Here is an 18,335-nt window from a genome sequence, read left to right as displayed (position 1 = left end):
AAAAATTAGCCAATATTAGTGCCAATGCCCACAATAGAGCACTTCTTTATATCTCTAATTGCTTCCAAATGACAGCAGTCTAGTGCATATTTTTCTTACAGTTGATTAGATTGATATAATCTATGTAGATTTCACCTCTTCCCAGCTTCGAGGCGGGCCCCAGCCCTACACCGTCTCCACCTGGCTCCAGATAGAAGGTCTCCTCGTCTCTGACACGGGGGTCTACTCCTGCATCTCCCACAACACTCTGGGAAAAACGTCTGCTTCAGCACAGCTCACGGTATCAAGACGAGGTGAATATCAACACCGAGGCCAAAGGGTGAATTTTGCTTTTTTGGGCTCAGTTGAATGAAAAACCAGTCATTTCAAAAGACACCACACGTATTTGTGCTCGAGTATTTTTCTCCCTCTGCTCTGCAGGGGTGAAGGTGACGAGAGGCCATTTGGAGGAGAAAGAGGAACACTTTGATCGTTTAGAGGAAGGCAGTGGAGATGCACAGCTGGCGTCTGGAGATTACCTGCCGTTCAGTTAAATCTGTTTATAGAAGCAGTCGACGAGGAGGCCTCAGGAAAAAAAACTAACACATTGGATTAGTTAATAGTATTCGAATGAAAAGGCATGATGATTTTCAGCTTAGTTTCTGACATGAATAAGCAATTTAGCATTACCTTTGCTTATATTTTTTACTGTCAGAGCATAAGAATAAATCACTTCTAAATAACAAAGTAGAGTTGATGTTGTTTGTTTAAATTTACATGATTAGAATTAACCGACACACTTAAATTTAAATCTGTAAAAAAAAAAAAAAAGTGTCAGAAAAAAAATGTGGCATCAGTTTTCATCACAAGTGAAAAGTAAATTTGTGACATGTCAGAGAGAAGTCACCCCTACACTCTATCATTTCCTCCTGCTTTCACCACTCCACCCACAAAAACACAGAGCGCAGTGCATTTGTTCACTGAGGGGGAAAAAAAAAAAAGAAAAAGAGAGAGTGATGGATGGGGCGAGAGAGGGTGTGACCATCCGCGAGGTCTCCGTCTGATTCTCTTCATCTCTCTCCACCTGAGTGCCAGTTAATCCTCCCCTCATCCCCCGACTCCCAGCTGGATTCGCCGGCTCCTTCTGAATGGCAAGCTGCATTAACGCCGAGGAACTTTCCCCCGCTGTCTGTTAGTAAAAGCTGATTGGAGATTACAGGCCGGCTGCAGAAAGGGAAAAAAAAAAACACACTGGCCTCCATCTCATCTCAAATCACTTTCCACCTCTTTATCTCTCCTTCTTCTCTTCATTTCTTTATCTTCTTAATCCCAGCTCTCCTCCTTTTCAATGTCATCAACTTTTGCTTGCTACTACATTTTTGCTTCTATTCATTGCCTTTTTTTTTCTTTTTGACAGCTGAATGACAAGAAAGATGAGTAAGAGCGAGAGAAAGGAAAAAAAAAAAAAAAAGCTTCCCCTCCTGAGTGGAGCCAGAATGATGTCATGGGGGCATTTGTCCTCCTGGTGTGGAGGCTTCCCTTCCTCTGCTAATTACCTTGTACAAACTCGAATCTGATATGGCGGATATGAGGCCCAAATACAATTATTGTGGGCTAACAAAGAGATATTGAGATTCAGGGAATGAGGGAGAGACCGCAAGCGAGATAGAAGGAAAAGGCACGTGCACGGCCAGGCACGCACACACACACACACACACACAGCAGCCACGTGCACACTTGCATACCCACCCACACACACAAACACAACCACTTGTCCTTCCCCTCCATTCCCTCAGATAGGCTAATGTTATTACTGGGGTAATTATCCTCATTAGTGCCAGCAGCTGTAGAGAACCCATTGCTTGCTGTTCAAACTCCACCCCGAACCTTTCTGTCTTCACATCCCTCTTTGTATTCCCCAGATCTCATTTAGAAGACTTTGTCTCCATCCTTTGCATGCTAGTTATAAAAATAGAGCCCATCAAATATCTAATAAACCAGAGTTGCCCCCTTCCTCCCTAACCTGTTAGAGCCCATTTGGCGTAGATGAGGGTGTGTGTGATGTGCACTGTTCTGCAGCAGATGGATGCTGCAGAGGGCCGAACAGGGAGCAAAGTCAGGAAAACAGCGACAATAAGGAGATAATTCATAATCTGATATCATAAAGCAAATATACAAAGTTAGTATTGTGATGAAAATTTCAACAATTTAGGTTTTCCTGTCTGATATTTGTCAGATTTTCTAACTTTAACAACAGAACACAAGATGGCACTGTTTAGTCAAACAACCTCTTCATTGAGTTTGTAGTTTGACATGTTCTAACATGGCTCTCATCTGTCTCATGTTTTCCTGGTTTTACATCCTTCCAAACAAGGCATTCTTCCAAAAAAAAAAAAAAAAAAGAAGCTATAATCGTCTGTCCTTCATGGATACAGTGACATGATCCCATTGGGTTGGCTGTAAAAAATACTAAATTGTAGTGTTGCATAACTAAAGATTTTGCCTGTTAATCAACTTGAGCTTTATGTGAACGCTCCCTGAAAATGATTCCCTGCTTGCTTTTTAACTTTGCACCCTGTCTGCATCTTTACACGGAAATTATGAGATCAACAGCTGAAACAGGCAGCTTTATGCACAGCATCCCCCCCCCCTCCCTCGCTCTGTGAGATTGCCTTTTGTTTTATTGCCAGGGGCTGGTGCGGACAGTAGGTAACCTGTATACAGCTAAGCCCCGCATCAGGCGCTAAATGTCATGCATAGCCTGTTTTTATTGGCTGATATGGCCTGTTGTGCCCTTCTCCTTTCCCTGGAAGCCATTGTTAAAGAGCTGGTTGTTAATGCTGCTGACCAGATGGGCTCCTTCCCCCCGCAGGTCTGACTGAGGGTGTTTACCATGCACTGGGCTGTGGATAACAGGTGAGACTACTGCTGGCTTGTCAACCAATCAGAGCGCAGCAGATGTCTGGCCTCTGCCTGTAAACCTTTATTTGGCATTTGGGGCCTTATGGGAGTGGGTTTAATAATGACACTGAATCAAAGTGAATTCTGGTTTATATGTTTTTTCTGTTTTTACACAATGCTATTATGTGAAATGTTCATGCAGGCTATCAGTCGTCACACACATCCCCTCCACCCCCACGGCCGAGTACACGAGTCCCGTGTACTCAATGTTTTCGCAGCGAGTAACTTGGATCAAATCAAGCCTTAAATATCTTCCTGATACTTCAGATGACAATCCACCCAGCCAATTAATTTTCATTTCATGAAGTTCAGACATCATTTCCAGAAATGTTCCCTCATCCCCTGTGTGACAAAATGTTTCCAGCATTAGCTGGGCAAACAGTGAACATTCCTTTCCCCGTCCAATTCAGGCCATCTTGAATTACTGCAATTTGGTATCATGGCAACAGCAAAGGTAAGGCCGGGCCAGGGATTGTTGAGGAACAGTCTTTTAAAGCTTTGAATCAATCTGCCTTAATGGATGACCTGTGTCTAGTATGCATGTATGGATTAGTTTGGCTGGAGCACCTGTCCCTGTTCTGTCAACAGCAGATCAGGTTACTGACTACACATTCACCTGGCTGACACAACTTCCTGTGATTGGCAAAGCACGGGCCTTTGTTCGCTGCGGCAGCGTGTGGAATAATGAAAGTTGCTATACACATTTGAGGCAGCAAACAGGCGATTTTAAAATACTTTTAGATACAATGCAAATTATCTGTGCAAAAAAACCCTTTTAGATCACAAAGAAGGTCCTGGGTTTGAACCTGCTGGCTGGTCGGGGCCTTTGTGTGAGCTCCATCCCCCCCACCCACGACCTTCTAAAAGGATAAGCGAGTATAGCTAATGGATGGCTGGATAGATCACATAAAGTAAACAGCAGATAACCCCCATTATATAAAAATGCAGCACAACACAGTGTATTTCCTAACAAGGCTGGCCTCAGGTTGATTATGGGGTTAAGCTGCCAGAGCGGCCCAGTGAAGCGAGGCTGTGGCTGGGCTTAACATCCTCCCAAGGACAGCTTGCATCTAACACCAGGCCGGAACTGCGAGACGAAGCTCAGTCAAGAATGGGATGAGCACTCTCTCTGAACTTTGCTCCGGAGTATTGAGATTTAAAAACAAAATCGAAACAGCCACTTCTCTCTGATTTCCAGTCAGATATTGTGCATTATGCATATCTGTCTGGGGTCTGCTGGTATTTGGAAGAGAACTGGGAAATTAGAGCGTCTGACATGTTGTCAAGCATATCCTCTTCACACTAGACAAATTTTAGTCTCCTAATCAGGACGGATATGTCCTCTGAGCTTCTGAGAGCAGAATACTGGGAATATCTTCACTCAGAATTAAAAACCTGAAGAAGCTGATCATTCTGAAGTATCTAGTCAGCTCCGTTAAGTGATGTTCAAACAGACATCGTGTGGCTTGTACACCCTGGAGGTAAACCTTTAATGCAAAGCTAGAATTGGAATGCTAATAACTTTCATCTTCCAGTCAGGAATCCAGAAACAGAAATACCCTCTTATTTCACCCAGCTGGCATAAAGCCCCCTCATATGTGGCCTTATACTTTGCGGTGCGGCCTCCCTGCTGCTCTACATTCACTGTCACCTCCGCTGATGACGGATCCCCCTGATGATGAAACAATTAGCTAGCAACCGTTACGCCAACCACAAAGCCGGACGGGTGATAGATGGGCTAAGTGATAGACTCAGGCGGTCGGTCGGAGGGCTTTGTCCTGGATCTCTGACACTTTCTATCTTGTGATCCACGCAACCCCCACGTTGCCTCCATCCAGCCCCCAGATCCACCCCGGTTACCCCCACCAGCTGCCTCTGACCCCTCATCATAGCGCTGCCTCTGCTTGCCATGTGCTGGGAGTCAAAGGGTTCCCACCTATCGCTCATCAGAATGGAACCCCACCATCTCCTGCCCCGTGCACTAAATCACAATCAATCGCTTGGCAGACAGAGATGGATTGGGACATCCACGACCCTGTACCTTTCAGGGAGGCCCCCGCCCTCCAAAGGGCCGCTGTCACTAACAAATAATAGAGGTGATTCGAGGAGGAGTGCGCAGGTCAAGTCTGCCGCCCCTGGAAGGAAGTTATCACAAAGCGACGGAGGGAAATTCTTTTCTCTTTAGGAACAACCGTCACAATGTCTAACAGCACGTCTGACAGACGGCAGAGAAATGTCTGCTTTGATGCTAAAAAATGACTCGATTTAAAATATAGCTACGAGTAATTCAGGGCACATTTGGAGTGATAAACAGTGGAACCAAGGGGGTCTTATGGTTTGTGCCACTTCTTAAAACTTTGCAAGGGTCCATCCTTCAAATCAAACGAGCTTCAGACAGGTGCAAAATTAGATTTGTGCAGAAAACAGAACCTTTTGTGCTTTTTGTCTACAGAGCTGTGCCTCGGCGGAGAGCGCTCGTTTTCATTTATCTGTTACAGTTTAACTATCACTATTTTTTTTGTTAGTATGAGCATTTCAGTGTAAGATATGAGCAGGGATCAAATTTTTCCCCCAGGTGTCAGTTAAACATCTGTCAGTTAGCCTGTTAGATAAACTTATGACGCTAACCACGAGCTAAAAATGCTCTCTGAAGCGTCACCAAGCAGCGATTAAAGTGTCGTCAGGTAGAAATTACTCAACAAGTACGCCTTCTTCTAATTTATATAAAAGATTATTTATCTCAAAAGAGCAGCCTAACTTTATTACTGCCTAACAATGCTTAAAACATGCACTAATTAAGTTATAATTAATAATTTTAACCTTCCAAAGAGCAAAATAAGCTGTTAAAAGTCACACTGTGCTGTTTGGGGGCGCCATACCAAGATACAGGATCTGGAAATGTTCAGCATAGAATCGCTTGTTGTAAAGCTGGCAGAGAAAAATCCTCTCTCCGCTATTTGAGCTGCGATACATACACACTGGCCTTTTTCACATTTGATTAATTCATTTATGTACTGCCATTAAGCTGCCCGTCTGCCTTCCCTTTCTCCTCTCTCAAAATAATAGTCTTGACATTCTGCCGCACATCATCATGTGCATTTGAAGAGTTGCGGTCTAGTGCTTCCTGATTTACTTCACAACAGACTGAGTGATTGCATCATTCACATGGGCATTGACAACAAATATCATTCAGACATGTAAAAGTCTCCACAATGCCATAACACGATGATTGGGGGTGAAAGATCTTATTCTGTATTCACTGCCAAGGGCTCAAGGAGGATCATTCACATGTAGATGTGTCCTTCTGGAAGTGCCTCAGCTATACAATTTCCATTTAGATAAGGTGTACACACAAATAAAGAAAGGACATTGGGTTCTTCATTTGATTAACTAATCATAGTCTTTGTAATTCCACTCGGAGACCTTGAAGGGCAGTGCCGGGCTGTGCACCCTGATTAGCCAATGCATGATTGCTGCTGCAACGGCACAAATCAGTTCAAGTAACTCGGCTCCATACACTACACAGTGGCGGTGATTAAAAAGGCGATTAAGACATAGAGAGTTTCTGTCTGTTTAATCCCTTTTCCCATTGTCTAAATAGATAGCCACAGCGTAGTCCCTGATCAACAATAACCGAACACCACAAGAACTGGAGTGGGAGGTGATTAGGGTCTTTAAAGCTCCCTGGAGTGCACATGCAGGTTGTTTGTGATTAGCTTGAACTTAAAGGTACATTCTGTTCTTATTGCCTCTATCTGAACCAGGGAATTCATTATCTGATTCTTAAGCTGAGAGAAAAAAGACACACACACACCCACAGCCCCAAGACAAATGTGATATCTCTAAATGACAATGGAATAATCCTCATTTGTGGCACAAGCGAGGAAGCTCCTGATGTTGACAAACCAAACAAAACACTCCTCAACCTCACGACTCAAGCCTCGGAGTGCTTTAACCCTCTTCCCACTTCTCTGCTAGCCCTCTTCACGCAGCGCAGTGGTGTCTGTGTATCATCTGAAGGCTGTATAGAAACTCTACAGCCCCTCTCCATGACTGATCTCTTTTGATAGAGCTCATTATGCAAACTGCTCCCAACTCCCGCCGCATAATTAGTGCTTAATTAATTTGAGTGAAATCTTTCATCTGTCTGTGTCCGGCCAGCTCCTTCCTTCCATTTACAACATGATATTAATTTCAGAGGGGGGAATGGTAGCCCAGCTGATGAAAAGGCTGATATAATTAATCAAGTACTGTATCTTTTTCCTTCATTTTTTGCAGGAATAATAATAAGTGTGATGAGCAGAGTCTGATTAACCCTATTATGCTCCCTAATTAGGGTGATCATTTAATAATCAAGGAAGCAGCACAATTATAAGAGAATGCAAATTATGCCATCTAATGAAGAGTGTGCCAATTCTGGGAATTCTTTGTTTGGAAAATGTGGCATTCCCAAATCAAATGTCAAGAAAAGGTCCTTCTCTTGACGCACATATGTTAAGGATGTACTTACACGGCTGAGCCCCGCGTGTTTCCGATGCTTCACATGTCTCAGACTCTTGCAAACCTCTGTGAAGGACAGGCACAACAACAGGAGAAGAAAATGAATAACGTATACTATGAAATAGCTCGTATTGCTGTATATGTGACGAACTAAAAGGTGAAGGCTGGAATCTAGACCTTAAAGCTTTGCCGTTTTGTGAGGCAAGCTTGCTAACTGTTGTGTAAATGTGTAAAAACTGGAAGCAGAGGAAACAGCTCTTTGTAACAAAATACAAAAATGACAACAAGTTTGGGTTTTACGAGGGTTTACTTGTCGTCCTTGACCAGGTAGAGTAACTCCCACGTGTCCCGCTGCTCCAGTAAAATTACAAAGTGAAGTTTTTACACCGCTACTGTTGATTTCCCTTGTTTCCAGTATTTGTGCTAAGCTAAGACAAAAGAGCAGCAACATGAAACATGAAAGTGGTTTATAGGCTGTAACGCTTGAACAGGAAACTATTCTTTCAGTTTTCAAAACAAAACAAAGGATTTGTAATGCTGTAAAAATTAAAGTCCCTCTCCAGGAATTGATCAAGAAGTCACGTCTGTGTATCAGAGTAACACATTTAATTCAATTCAATTCAGTTTTATTTTTTATAGCACATATTTACAACAACAAGTCATCTCATAGCGCTTAACAAAGGCAGAGACAGAAACACCCAACAATCCAAAACATTTGGATTCCCTATAAGCTTCAGCAGTCCGCAACAGTGGGAAGGAACCGAAAACCCCCACAGGGGAAAAAAAACCTCAGACAGAACCAGGCTCAGGGAGGGACGGCCATCTGCCTCGACCGGTTGGGTGGATGTAGGATGAATTATAAAAATAAAATATAATTTAGACCTTTTGAAAAATAACCCCTTCCTGTCTCAAAATGACTGAGATGTAACTTGCTTCTTCTAGAATGTGAGGATCTATGAAGTCTCCTCCTCTTTTTCCACTCATCCCAACTCGCTGCAGCTGAGCACACCAGCTCACCTACAACTCGAACACTGTAAAACTGCTACAAAATACACGACGGGCAAATCCAGTTGTGTGGAATTCGACGCACTAACCAATTTTGAGAAGGACTAATGACACAGAAAGTCTCACCCTGCAAGCTGACAGGATTTGTTCGTTATGTTTATTACAAATGAAACCCCAAAAGTCTGAATCCGTGTTTTTAAGACTGTCGTCAGATCACTGCAGCTTCAGGGTGGAAATGCTCAGCCATGGTGTTGACTGTTTATTTTGCTCCTTATAGTTCTTCCTGCATATAAAAAGCATCATATGGGCATGTTAACAGTGTAGGCCAGTTAACAATGACCAGCATCACGTCAAAATAAACCTATTCCAAAAGGTACTTTATTACTGGTCTGAGAGCAGAAGCGAAACAGTTCTTTAGTTTGGCTTTCATCACTCCAGGCCGCTGTGTTTTACAGAGCCGGCAGCTGCAACTGTAAACTCAAGGGCAGAAGTTCAGTACCATGGACAACAACCAGTCTTGTCTGCAGCCATCACACCAGGTGCACAAACACATTTAGGGTAATTGTTTAAAACGTAACTTGGTGAATAATTCAGGAAAAAGACAGTTATGTATTTAACAGAGACTTTCACATGGCTCTAATGCATCTTCAGATGAATGGATAATAGTCAATAGATAAAGGATATGGCCCATTAGGTCTGCCACAGTCCATCTTTCATGCTCCCAGATGATACAGCTGCTGTCTACACTTTCATCAAGATAATGGCGACCTCATATATGGAGTCTATGAGCAATGGCCTTGATTTCATTTCTCTTACATGGAGTCATTATCAATATAATTACAATCTTTAGGGAGGCGGTGAGCAACATAGGACGGACCGTTTTCACATGTGCGTGAGGAAATGCGTTGACTGTTGAGCCAAATGCCTGTCAGTAAGATCCTTTATCTGCTGGCTGCTCTTGCTACAGTGTGCGCAGCCTCCCGCACTTCTTTGTATCTATGAGCTGTGTGTGTGTGTGTGTGTGTGTGGGTCTACATGAATGTACCTCAATTTGCTCCTCTTTACCCCCATAGTGCAGCTGTGCCTCAGAGAACTCTTGTGAAGTAATTGAATGAGCTGGGGCAGGGGGGAAACCTGTGGCAGTGAATGTGGTGCCCGCTGGACTTATTATCTGTAATACGGCAGCCGCTCTGCCTGCGCTTTCTCATCCACTCATGAATACAGAAATGAATGTGATGGACGTCAGAGGTGAACGCAGAGGGGAGAAACGGGCCAGAGCCTGCTTTAATCAGCTCCCAGATAGAACAATCACTTTATCCACCTCCACAGCTCAGAGGTGAATTAGTGTTTAACATTCCAGGGCATGCTTTCTGACAGGGGACTCCACCCCAACAACCAATGGACTGCAGAGATTATTGAGAGACACTCTGATGTTTTTGATGAGTAAATTAGAGCTAAACAGGCCCCTGGGACTTCAGCAACTGATATGCAGGAAGATCTATTTTTAATAAGAGGCTCTTTAGAAGAAAAGAAAATCTTGTGTTGTCCCTTTGAAGCCTTTGTTCATACGTCTGGGCACACACGACATCAGATACAGCCACTAAATGCATCTATGGTTTCCCCTTTCATACTTTATTTGCCTTGGATTTGATCGTATTCCCACTCTAGTAATGCAATGCATTATGGAATATATCTCACCAACAGACCATTTAACTAGCCAGCTCCACAGAACCTTTTCAGAAATGTCATTAAAGCCACCCCCAAAAAAATATCTGTCCTCGTCCTCATCGAGTCATCAGCATCATTGTCAAAAGTACAGATGGCATTGGGGACAGTTCCAGTCAAGTCCACCAGGTCCATTAGTCTTATGCTCAGAGCTATACCACTTTACAGGGCTTTTCACAGTAACCTGGTCTCATGGGCATCCTTCTAAAGTACACTTTAAAGTCTAGACAGTGACCTCTGTGCTGCTCTCATGGCCAAACAGGCAATTTCCCCATTGATCTTCCGGGTGCTACAGTCTGACTTCTTTTCCAGAAGCTCTTTACAGGTGCAGTTTGACTGCCGCTTCACAGTAACATATTGAATTCCCAGAGATTGCCTTTAGACTGTGGTGAAAAGTAAGTAAATTTATTCAAGTTTGTAGGTAAGTGCAATTCTAAGGTACTTGTGCTTCACTTGAGTAGTTTAATTGAATGCTACCGTCTTTGACTTGACCATATTTCAAAGGGAAATATAGTATATATATATATTTTTACTCCACTTGATTTATGTGACAGCTGTAGTTACGTTGCAGGACTTTAAAAACCAACCAGGATGTAATGATTTATATGAACAGTATCAGCCTCTGCATCTGTCAACCACGACATTGTAATGCTGCTTGCATCTTAATACATGAATAATAATAATGATCCAATGGTATAAACACATAAAAACAGAAAACTGAAATAGCCCATTTAGGTGTGTAATGAATACAATAAGTACAATTAGCTGATAATACTCACATACTTCCACTTGATCAGGTTTTGAATGTAAGATTTTGGGGTATTTTAAATTGTTGTATTGCTTCTTTTACTTAAGTAACAGACCTGAATACTTCTTCTAAAACTGTTTACAGGTGGTTTTCCAGGGAATAAAGGATGTGTGACCCAAACCGTGGCTCCAGGTTAACTGTGGCACGACAAGGGTCTTGCCCCAGAAAACATTAGACTAAGCATCTCAAGTATCATCTGAACCAAATCGGTTTGCATTCACCATAAATATAAACTGGTTTCAGGCCGCTGCTTTAGCTCACCTGGTTGAGCTGACGACCCATGTACAGGGGCTACAGTCTCCGATGCAGCGGCCATGGGTTCAAATCCCACTCATGGCCTTTTGCTGCAACCGCTACCACCATTCTCCTCCCCGACTTTCCTGTCTCTCTTTCAACTGTCCTATCTAATAAAGACAAGAAGGCCAAAAAAATAACTGGCTCACTTATAGCACAGGGATGTACAGGTAGTTTCAAAAGCGATTATTCCTTTCTTTCCATAAATATCTTATCCCGTATAAGAAAGAGTTGCATTTACTGTTTTCTTATCCAAACTGCAAAATAAAGCACCAAAAAAGCTTCATAAAACCTCCACTGAAACTGGATCCTAGTAAGCATGATTTTTATTTTATTTATTTATTTATTTATTTGCCTTAACTGGAAACAATCCATATCCTAAAAGTGTGTTTCAACAAGTAGCAACAGCACTTTATTTTGTGGGAAAAGATAAATGCTCTCAGTTCCCAGCAGAGCAATTAATTGTTGTATATTACAAAGCAGAAACCCCCATAAAATAGCACACCGTATGCACACATTCATTTAGCATCAGAACAAACTGATAGATCACTAAACAACATATCAATTGAAAATATTCAAACAGTAAATGACTGAATAGGACAGAAGACATTTTGGTCACGATGGTGCAGTTTTCAGTTGTTTTCCTTTTGTAGAAACAGTTGAAATGTGTTTTGGAACAAGCCCATTTAGAACTATATTTAAAAACCAATCACTTCATTAAACTCCAGCTCTTTTGTTCTACTGTGTCTTTGTTCTCTTGTTGGTTCCTGCCTGCTCTCAGTTTTGGGGACAAAGGCTGAAGCCGGGGCTGTGCTGTTCTACAGCCAGTCTGATTAAATCTGGAGCCCTCGCTGGCTCTCTCCATGGTGCTGAAAGAGCCCTCTATCAGATTACAACCAGCCAGAATAGGACCTCAGCTAATCCATTACAATAATTGATTGACAGTGCATTGAAGGTGGTCCTGTCGTGAGCACCAATTACAGTCATGTCCTATTGCACTTTCAAATTGGCTGAGGTTGGCACGGCACAAGGAGGCAATCACTCATCTGGGAAGTACAGGAGGTTTCTGTACGACTACGGTGAGAATAACTGTAATCTAATCTTTGTGAAATAACCAAACTGCTCCACAGCTCCCCTGGTAACCACTGTTTAACAGAAACAACACGGTGATGGCTGCAAAGAGATCAGAGCAGAACGCTTTGGTTACTGGAGGTAAACTTCCCCCGCGTCCTCAGGATTAAACCTTCATCCTGTAGGTGGTGCAATGAAGTAACAACTGAGCTCTGACACGCTCAGAGATGGATTTTACTCTAAAAATAATGTTTGGCCTCAACGAAAACAATCAACACAACAGTTCCTGTTTATTGTGTTATAAAATATTCTAATGAAATTACTTTGAATGAACAAACTACATTGAAAGAGAGGAAATAGAGTTTCCTCTGCAATCACAGGTATCTGTCTTTACTAGTGTGAACTGTCTGTGATTGTTACGGCATGTTAAGATACAAGAAAGGACTTAACATGAGCTCAAGGTGAACAAAAAATATTTAAAAATTACGGTGAGTTTGATTTAGTTTTGAATCAACTAATGCAGAAATTTTAGTTTAAATTACACAGAGTATTAAGCTGATGCAATTACCACCAATATGATGTCAACACAACCCGTTAAAAGAATGTTTGCAACTTTAAAAGTTGATATAATAAGTCAATTCGATTTATTTATCTTGTAACAAACTAGGGGACGGAAATACATTAAAAAAAGAGAGTTTTGTGTGAGTAACTTAAATGAATTCCTTCAACTGTTAACACATAATTTAATTATAAATGCTCCTGGTTTAAATTAGATGGACTTCAATCATTTGATTCCTCTCAAACAAACAGTGTGCGTTGCTGCAACTTAATGTTAATGAAAGTCAACTTGAAGTTTCCAGTTTTTCCACATTGAAATGTGATTTTGTCTTTAGACTTGACGTTCTTGTCTTGTCTTTACTCCTACTTCAACAAAACAGTAGTTGAGTAGCAGCAGAAACTGTTGAGATCAGACACACAAAGCTAAAGAAGCAGTAAACGTCAATTGTTTTACACCTTTGCTTAAATTACAACACCAGTTTAAAGGTACGAGGTGTAATTTGAAGTTGCTAGAATTCACCAAAGTAAACCACCATGGTCACAGCACTTTACCTCAGCTTCATCTCTTTTACAGTGCAGGAGCCTTAAATAGCCTTTCCGAGTGTAATCTTCAGCTCAGACTTGTGGTTCTACAGTTTAGTCATAAACTACAACAGCTCAGGCTTCAGTTTTAAGTGCACTGCTTGTAGAAAGCTGCACACATTTAGCTCTATTGTAAAGAAATGTGGTTTCACATCACTGAAAAAACATGTGAAAGCTCTTCTTATTGATGTATTTTCCACTTTTACATGGAACAACATTGGCACCAGAACCTAAACGCACGAGGGAAATGAGAGCAGCGTTTCCATCCTATAGCCTGAGCAGGGCTGGAGGAGGATGTGGAGCAGCCTGCATTAAAGCTGCTGCAGCTGTATGCTAATTAGGCGCCTATGCTTCCCGTCCGCGCGGGGCAGCACGCGCCACTGAGCAAACACGCGCATGCGTCAGTGTGGCCAAGGCCCACGCGCCCCACAGAAATGATCTCGGGGGAAAGAGGAACTCGTTAAAATGCCATCAAAGCTTGTCGTCCCAACAAACCACGACTAATAGCTGCGCAGCCTCAAAGAACAACAAGGAGCCGAGCAGAGGAGCCAAACTCGGCGCAGCCACAACTAGTGAGTTTGGAGTTTAGAGGAAATGTACAAATCACACCTGGAGACCCCAAAAACCAAAAAACCAGGTGACTCCAAAGTTCACAGAAAATGTCATTATTATGAACTTGATTTTTTTTAAACTTTCCATTTAGTTTAAACTTTATCTTAAGAATAACTTTTTTGTTTGTTTGTTTATTTGATTAGACGTTTTTAAAGTTGAACCAAATTTTTCCATTTAACCTTCACCAACATAACGGTGTGTTTGGAGGCAGGTGAGAAGGCACCGGGACACAGAGGCCCATTGAAAGGAAGGCACAGGCCTGCGGCTCAGCTCCGATTGTGTAATTATTTGACTTGGTCATACTGCAGCTTTATGCAAATGAGGGGAACAATGTACGACGATGGAGATTAATTCCTCCCTGGTCTGCCGACTGAAAGGGGAAAGAATGCACTCTCTGCCAAGTGGCGCACCGCCGCATACATTTTGTCATTATAAGGAGATGGAAAAAAAAAAAAAAAAAAAGCAGACAAATATACAATATGTGAGATATGCGCAGAAAACATAGCTGGTAAAGAAAATGGGTCACAGCTGCTGAAAAAGTTGTGTTTGGAACAAAGGAGGCTTGGACTGTTTCACTGAAAGTGATGTTTTAAGAAATTAAAATCTTGTTTAATTAACAAGTTTATTACAACGCAACAGGATAAGTTTCTAATCTAAGAATCCTAAAAAACTGCGCATATTTGTCCAAACACTTCCAGGCTGCAACATTTGAGCTCTGAATATTTGTGCAGCATTTTCCAACACAAGCCTCGGCTGCGGCCTTCTTTGTCTGGAGTCCTGATTCCGCCCAGCACGCGTCTAGCTGTGGGCCAGATTGGCCGTGAGTCCCGTTTCACAGTTAAGAGGTCAATTTGCCTTTCAAACGAAAAAAAAAAAAAAAGACAGGATATCCAAGCACGGGCAGACGTGGCTATTGTGCACAAAGACCAGAGGGCCTTCTTATTACTTATGTATGCAGCGAGATGTCTGATTTATATGTCGAGTTAAACTACCGAGACAGACACGTGCCCTAAAATAAAGAAACACTCCCTCTGTAGTGTTTATTTAAGACATAATAAAATAAAGTTCTATAAAAAAAGCTGTTTGTTTTAGGCCTGCGTAAAGTGCGTAAAGGTCGTGCGTAAAAGTGGCTGGAACGTGGAGAGAAAAAATAAACAACTGTGAAGCGTTTGGAGGTTAAAAACAACCAATCTGGGGAGAATGTGCACTGCAGACGTGGTTACAGCAAATGCGCCTCTTTGACCAACATCACAGCAGAAATGGAAGGAAGCAGAACTCCGGGTTTGGATTTAACCAAACTCGTCTTAATTCTAAACTGTGATGATTGTGACAGTGACGGACATTTCCTTTTGGCAGCTCCGTGGCCCCCAGAGGAGAGCCACAAAGCAGTGGCACGTGTGCATTTGTGTAGGGGCCCATCAGACCGTAAAAAGAGGAGGGTCCCGGCGTGTGCCTCTGCCGGGGAGGGGCTGAGCGCACACATTAATGTAATAAACCGCCAGTACATCTGCTAAGCTATCTGCACATCCTCCAACGAAATCCACCAAACCCAGGCTCTGAGCCCTCCCACAATAAAATCCACTGGGATCTTGGTTTCATCCTATTGGTCGGGGATGCTGCAACAGGGGGGGCGAGAACAATAGCATCATTCCGGCATAAAAAGAGTGGAGCTATGCCTTGGAGACGAAAACATTTCAGCAACAGAAGGATCGATATACTGGGGAGATAAAGTCCCATAAGCTTCTAGTGTTGCCATATTTTTAACCAACCTGGATACTCCAGACTTCAACCACCTCCCCGAAGTGCCTTTCCGCTGTTACTCGCCAAGATGCCCAAAGGATTCCTGGTAAAAAGAAACAAGAAATCTGCACATGTTTCCTACAGGACTCGGTCAGACGATGATGACCTCCAGGAGCCACCCACCCCAGCTGCCTTGCCGAGTCAGACGGACCCCTCCCCGCCGATGTCCGTGGCGTCCAGTCCGGACCGCGCCTCAGCATCGCCAGATTTCACCGCAGCTGACGCGCCGGTGCCAAGACTGGAGAAGCCGGCACAGTTCGGTAACCCAGAAGCGGTGTGCCAAGCCCTCTACAGCCCCACCCGGCCCATCAGCAAGGAGCACGACAGGGGATATTTCGAGCGAAGTTTCAATCTGGGCTCGCCTATTTCTGCCGAGTCATTCCCAACACCCGCCTCCCTCTCCGGCCTGGACCATCTCCTGTACGCTCCGGTCGACCTGAAAATCGGCACCAGCAACAGCAGCCGCAGCGGCACCACCAGCAGCCTCCCGGGACCAAGCAACCGGGTCGGCACCAAAAGACCGGCAGCTGATGGAGCAGAGCGTAAATCGAAACCCGCCTCCAAGAAACCCAAAGCCATTAGAAAACTCAACTTTGAAGACGAGGTGACGACTTCTCCGGTGCTCGGTCTCAAAATCAAAGAGGGGCCGGTGGAGATGAAGCCGAGGACGCAGTCCTCCGGAGGAAACAAGCCTTTGGGGGAGTTTGTGTGTCAGCTGTGCAAGGAGGCGTACGCGGATCCCTTCTCCCTGGCTCAGCACAAGTGCTCCCGCATAGTCAGGGTCGAGTACCGGTGTCCTGAGTGCGACAAGATGTTCAGCTGCCCGGCAAACCTCGCCTCTCACCGCCGCTGGCACAAACCGCGGACCACCGGCGCACCGGCGATGCCACCCGCACAGGGCATCAAACCCGAAATGGCCAAAATGCCACCGCTGGGTGTCAAGTCAGTCTCCGACGAAGCCAAAGACATGAGTGACAGAGACACCCCGAGCCCAGGTCTGTCCGAGTCGGGCTCTGAAGACGGCTCATACGACTGCCAGTTCTGCGGGAAGAGGTTTAAGCGACAGGCATACCTAAGAAAACACATCATGGGACACCAGGCCCTGCAAAAGAAAGTGCTGGAGGAGCACGGGTTTCAAACCGGCGACCGCGCGGCAGAGCAGCCTCCGGTGTCAACCTCCTCCTCCTCCTCCTCCTCCTCCTCTTCCTCCTCCTCAGCATCATCATCATCATCCTCATCATCATCCTCCTCATCCTCAGAGGAAGCGTCAAACCAAAGCCCCCTCAACCTGAGCCCGGTGGACTGCCTGCTGTGCCCGGTGTGCGGGGAGAGTTTCACCAGCAGGGCCGGCCAGGAGAGACACCTGCGCCTCATGCACTCCTCCCAGATCTACCCGTGCAAATACTGCCCCGCCACTCTGTACAGCTCGCCGGGGCTCACCAGGCACATAAACAAGTGCCACCCCTCGGAGAACAGGCAGGTGATCCTGCTCCAAATGCCGGTGCGCCCCGCCTGCTGAAGACAACACAGAACTTGTGCCTTTGATGGGTTGAAATTTAGAAAAGGAAAAAAAAAGAAAAAAGAAGTGGCTTTGGGGTTAAAAGAAAAAACAACAACAACAAAAACAAAAAAAAACAAAACAAAGAGTTTGTGATGCTCACTGCCATAACTTTAGGCCAATGAAGGGCAGGGCGGTTTGATGTTTCAGTGGTGTCTTTTCCATGCCAATCAGTGATTGTTGAATGCTTCTCTCTATATTTGAACTACATATAGGCCTATTTTGAGATTTTCTTTCTCAAATTAGTTTATCAAGTAAAAGAAAAAGAATACAAAGCGTTAGTTTGACTGTTAAAGGGTATTTTTCTAGGACAGCACATGCTCAACGATAGCTTCTAGACCTAAGAAATGTCTTAAAATTCTCAGAAATCCTTTTTTTTCTCCTCTCCCCTCCCCATCAAAGCCTTTTTTTCAATTCACCGACCGTGATTGCTGTATCACTGTAGCTTTACGCTAGTTTGTGAACGACAGAACTTCATTGTCTTGATGGGGATTTTAAAAAAGAAGGAAAGGAAAAAAGAGTGACTGAAGAATTCCCTGTTTAGTAGAACCACAAATGCCTTTAGTATACAGATAGTCTGAAATAGCCTACATACACATCCAAATCCCGCTGTATAACTGCCTTAATTAAAAAAAGAAGAAAAAAGTCAACATAGATTGTTTTAATTTTGAATGCTGGCACATATTTTATTATTATTATTATTATTATTATCATCATCATTATTATTATTATTGAAGATTGTTGCAATATTTTTCATCATATGTTTATTTATTTATTTATTGGAATTATTTTAATGTAACTTATTGTTGTGTTTGTCGTGATTTTCTCTCCTGTGAATCGGTCTGGCAGTTTACATGTCGTATAGCCAAAATGTTTTTTTTG

The 18,335-nt window shown here is 43.4% G+C and overlaps 1 protein-coding gene across 1 annotated transcript; it reads left to right on the top strand.

Moving 5' to 3' along the window:
- Positions 1-15,923: 15,923 nt before the first annotated feature.
- insm1b (insulinoma-associated 1b) lies at positions 15,924-17,414 on the top strand. The gene has a single exon (XM_008284195.1). It carries the CDS (start codon positions 15,924-15,926, stop codon positions 17,412-17,414), a length of 1,491 nt encoding a protein of 496 aa, XP_008282417.1.
- Positions 17,415-18,335: the final 921 nt, after the last annotated feature.

Source organism: Stegastes partitus, unplaced genomic scaffold (assembly GCF_000690725.1).
Source record: "Stegastes partitus isolate 25-593 unplaced genomic scaffold, Stegastes_partitus-1.0.2 Scaffold351, whole genome shotgun sequence".
Classification (NCBI taxonomy): domain Eukaryota; kingdom Metazoa; phylum Chordata; class Actinopteri; family Pomacentridae; genus Stegastes; species Stegastes partitus.
Note: the sequence above shows the minus strand (reverse complement) of the source record. Positions and strands in the feature narration are given on the sequence as shown.

Coding starts and splice junctions, on each gene's coding strand:
- insm1b (XM_008284195.1), top strand. CDS start 15,924: ATGCCCAAAGGATTCCTGGTAAAAAGAAACAAGAAATCTGCACATGTT.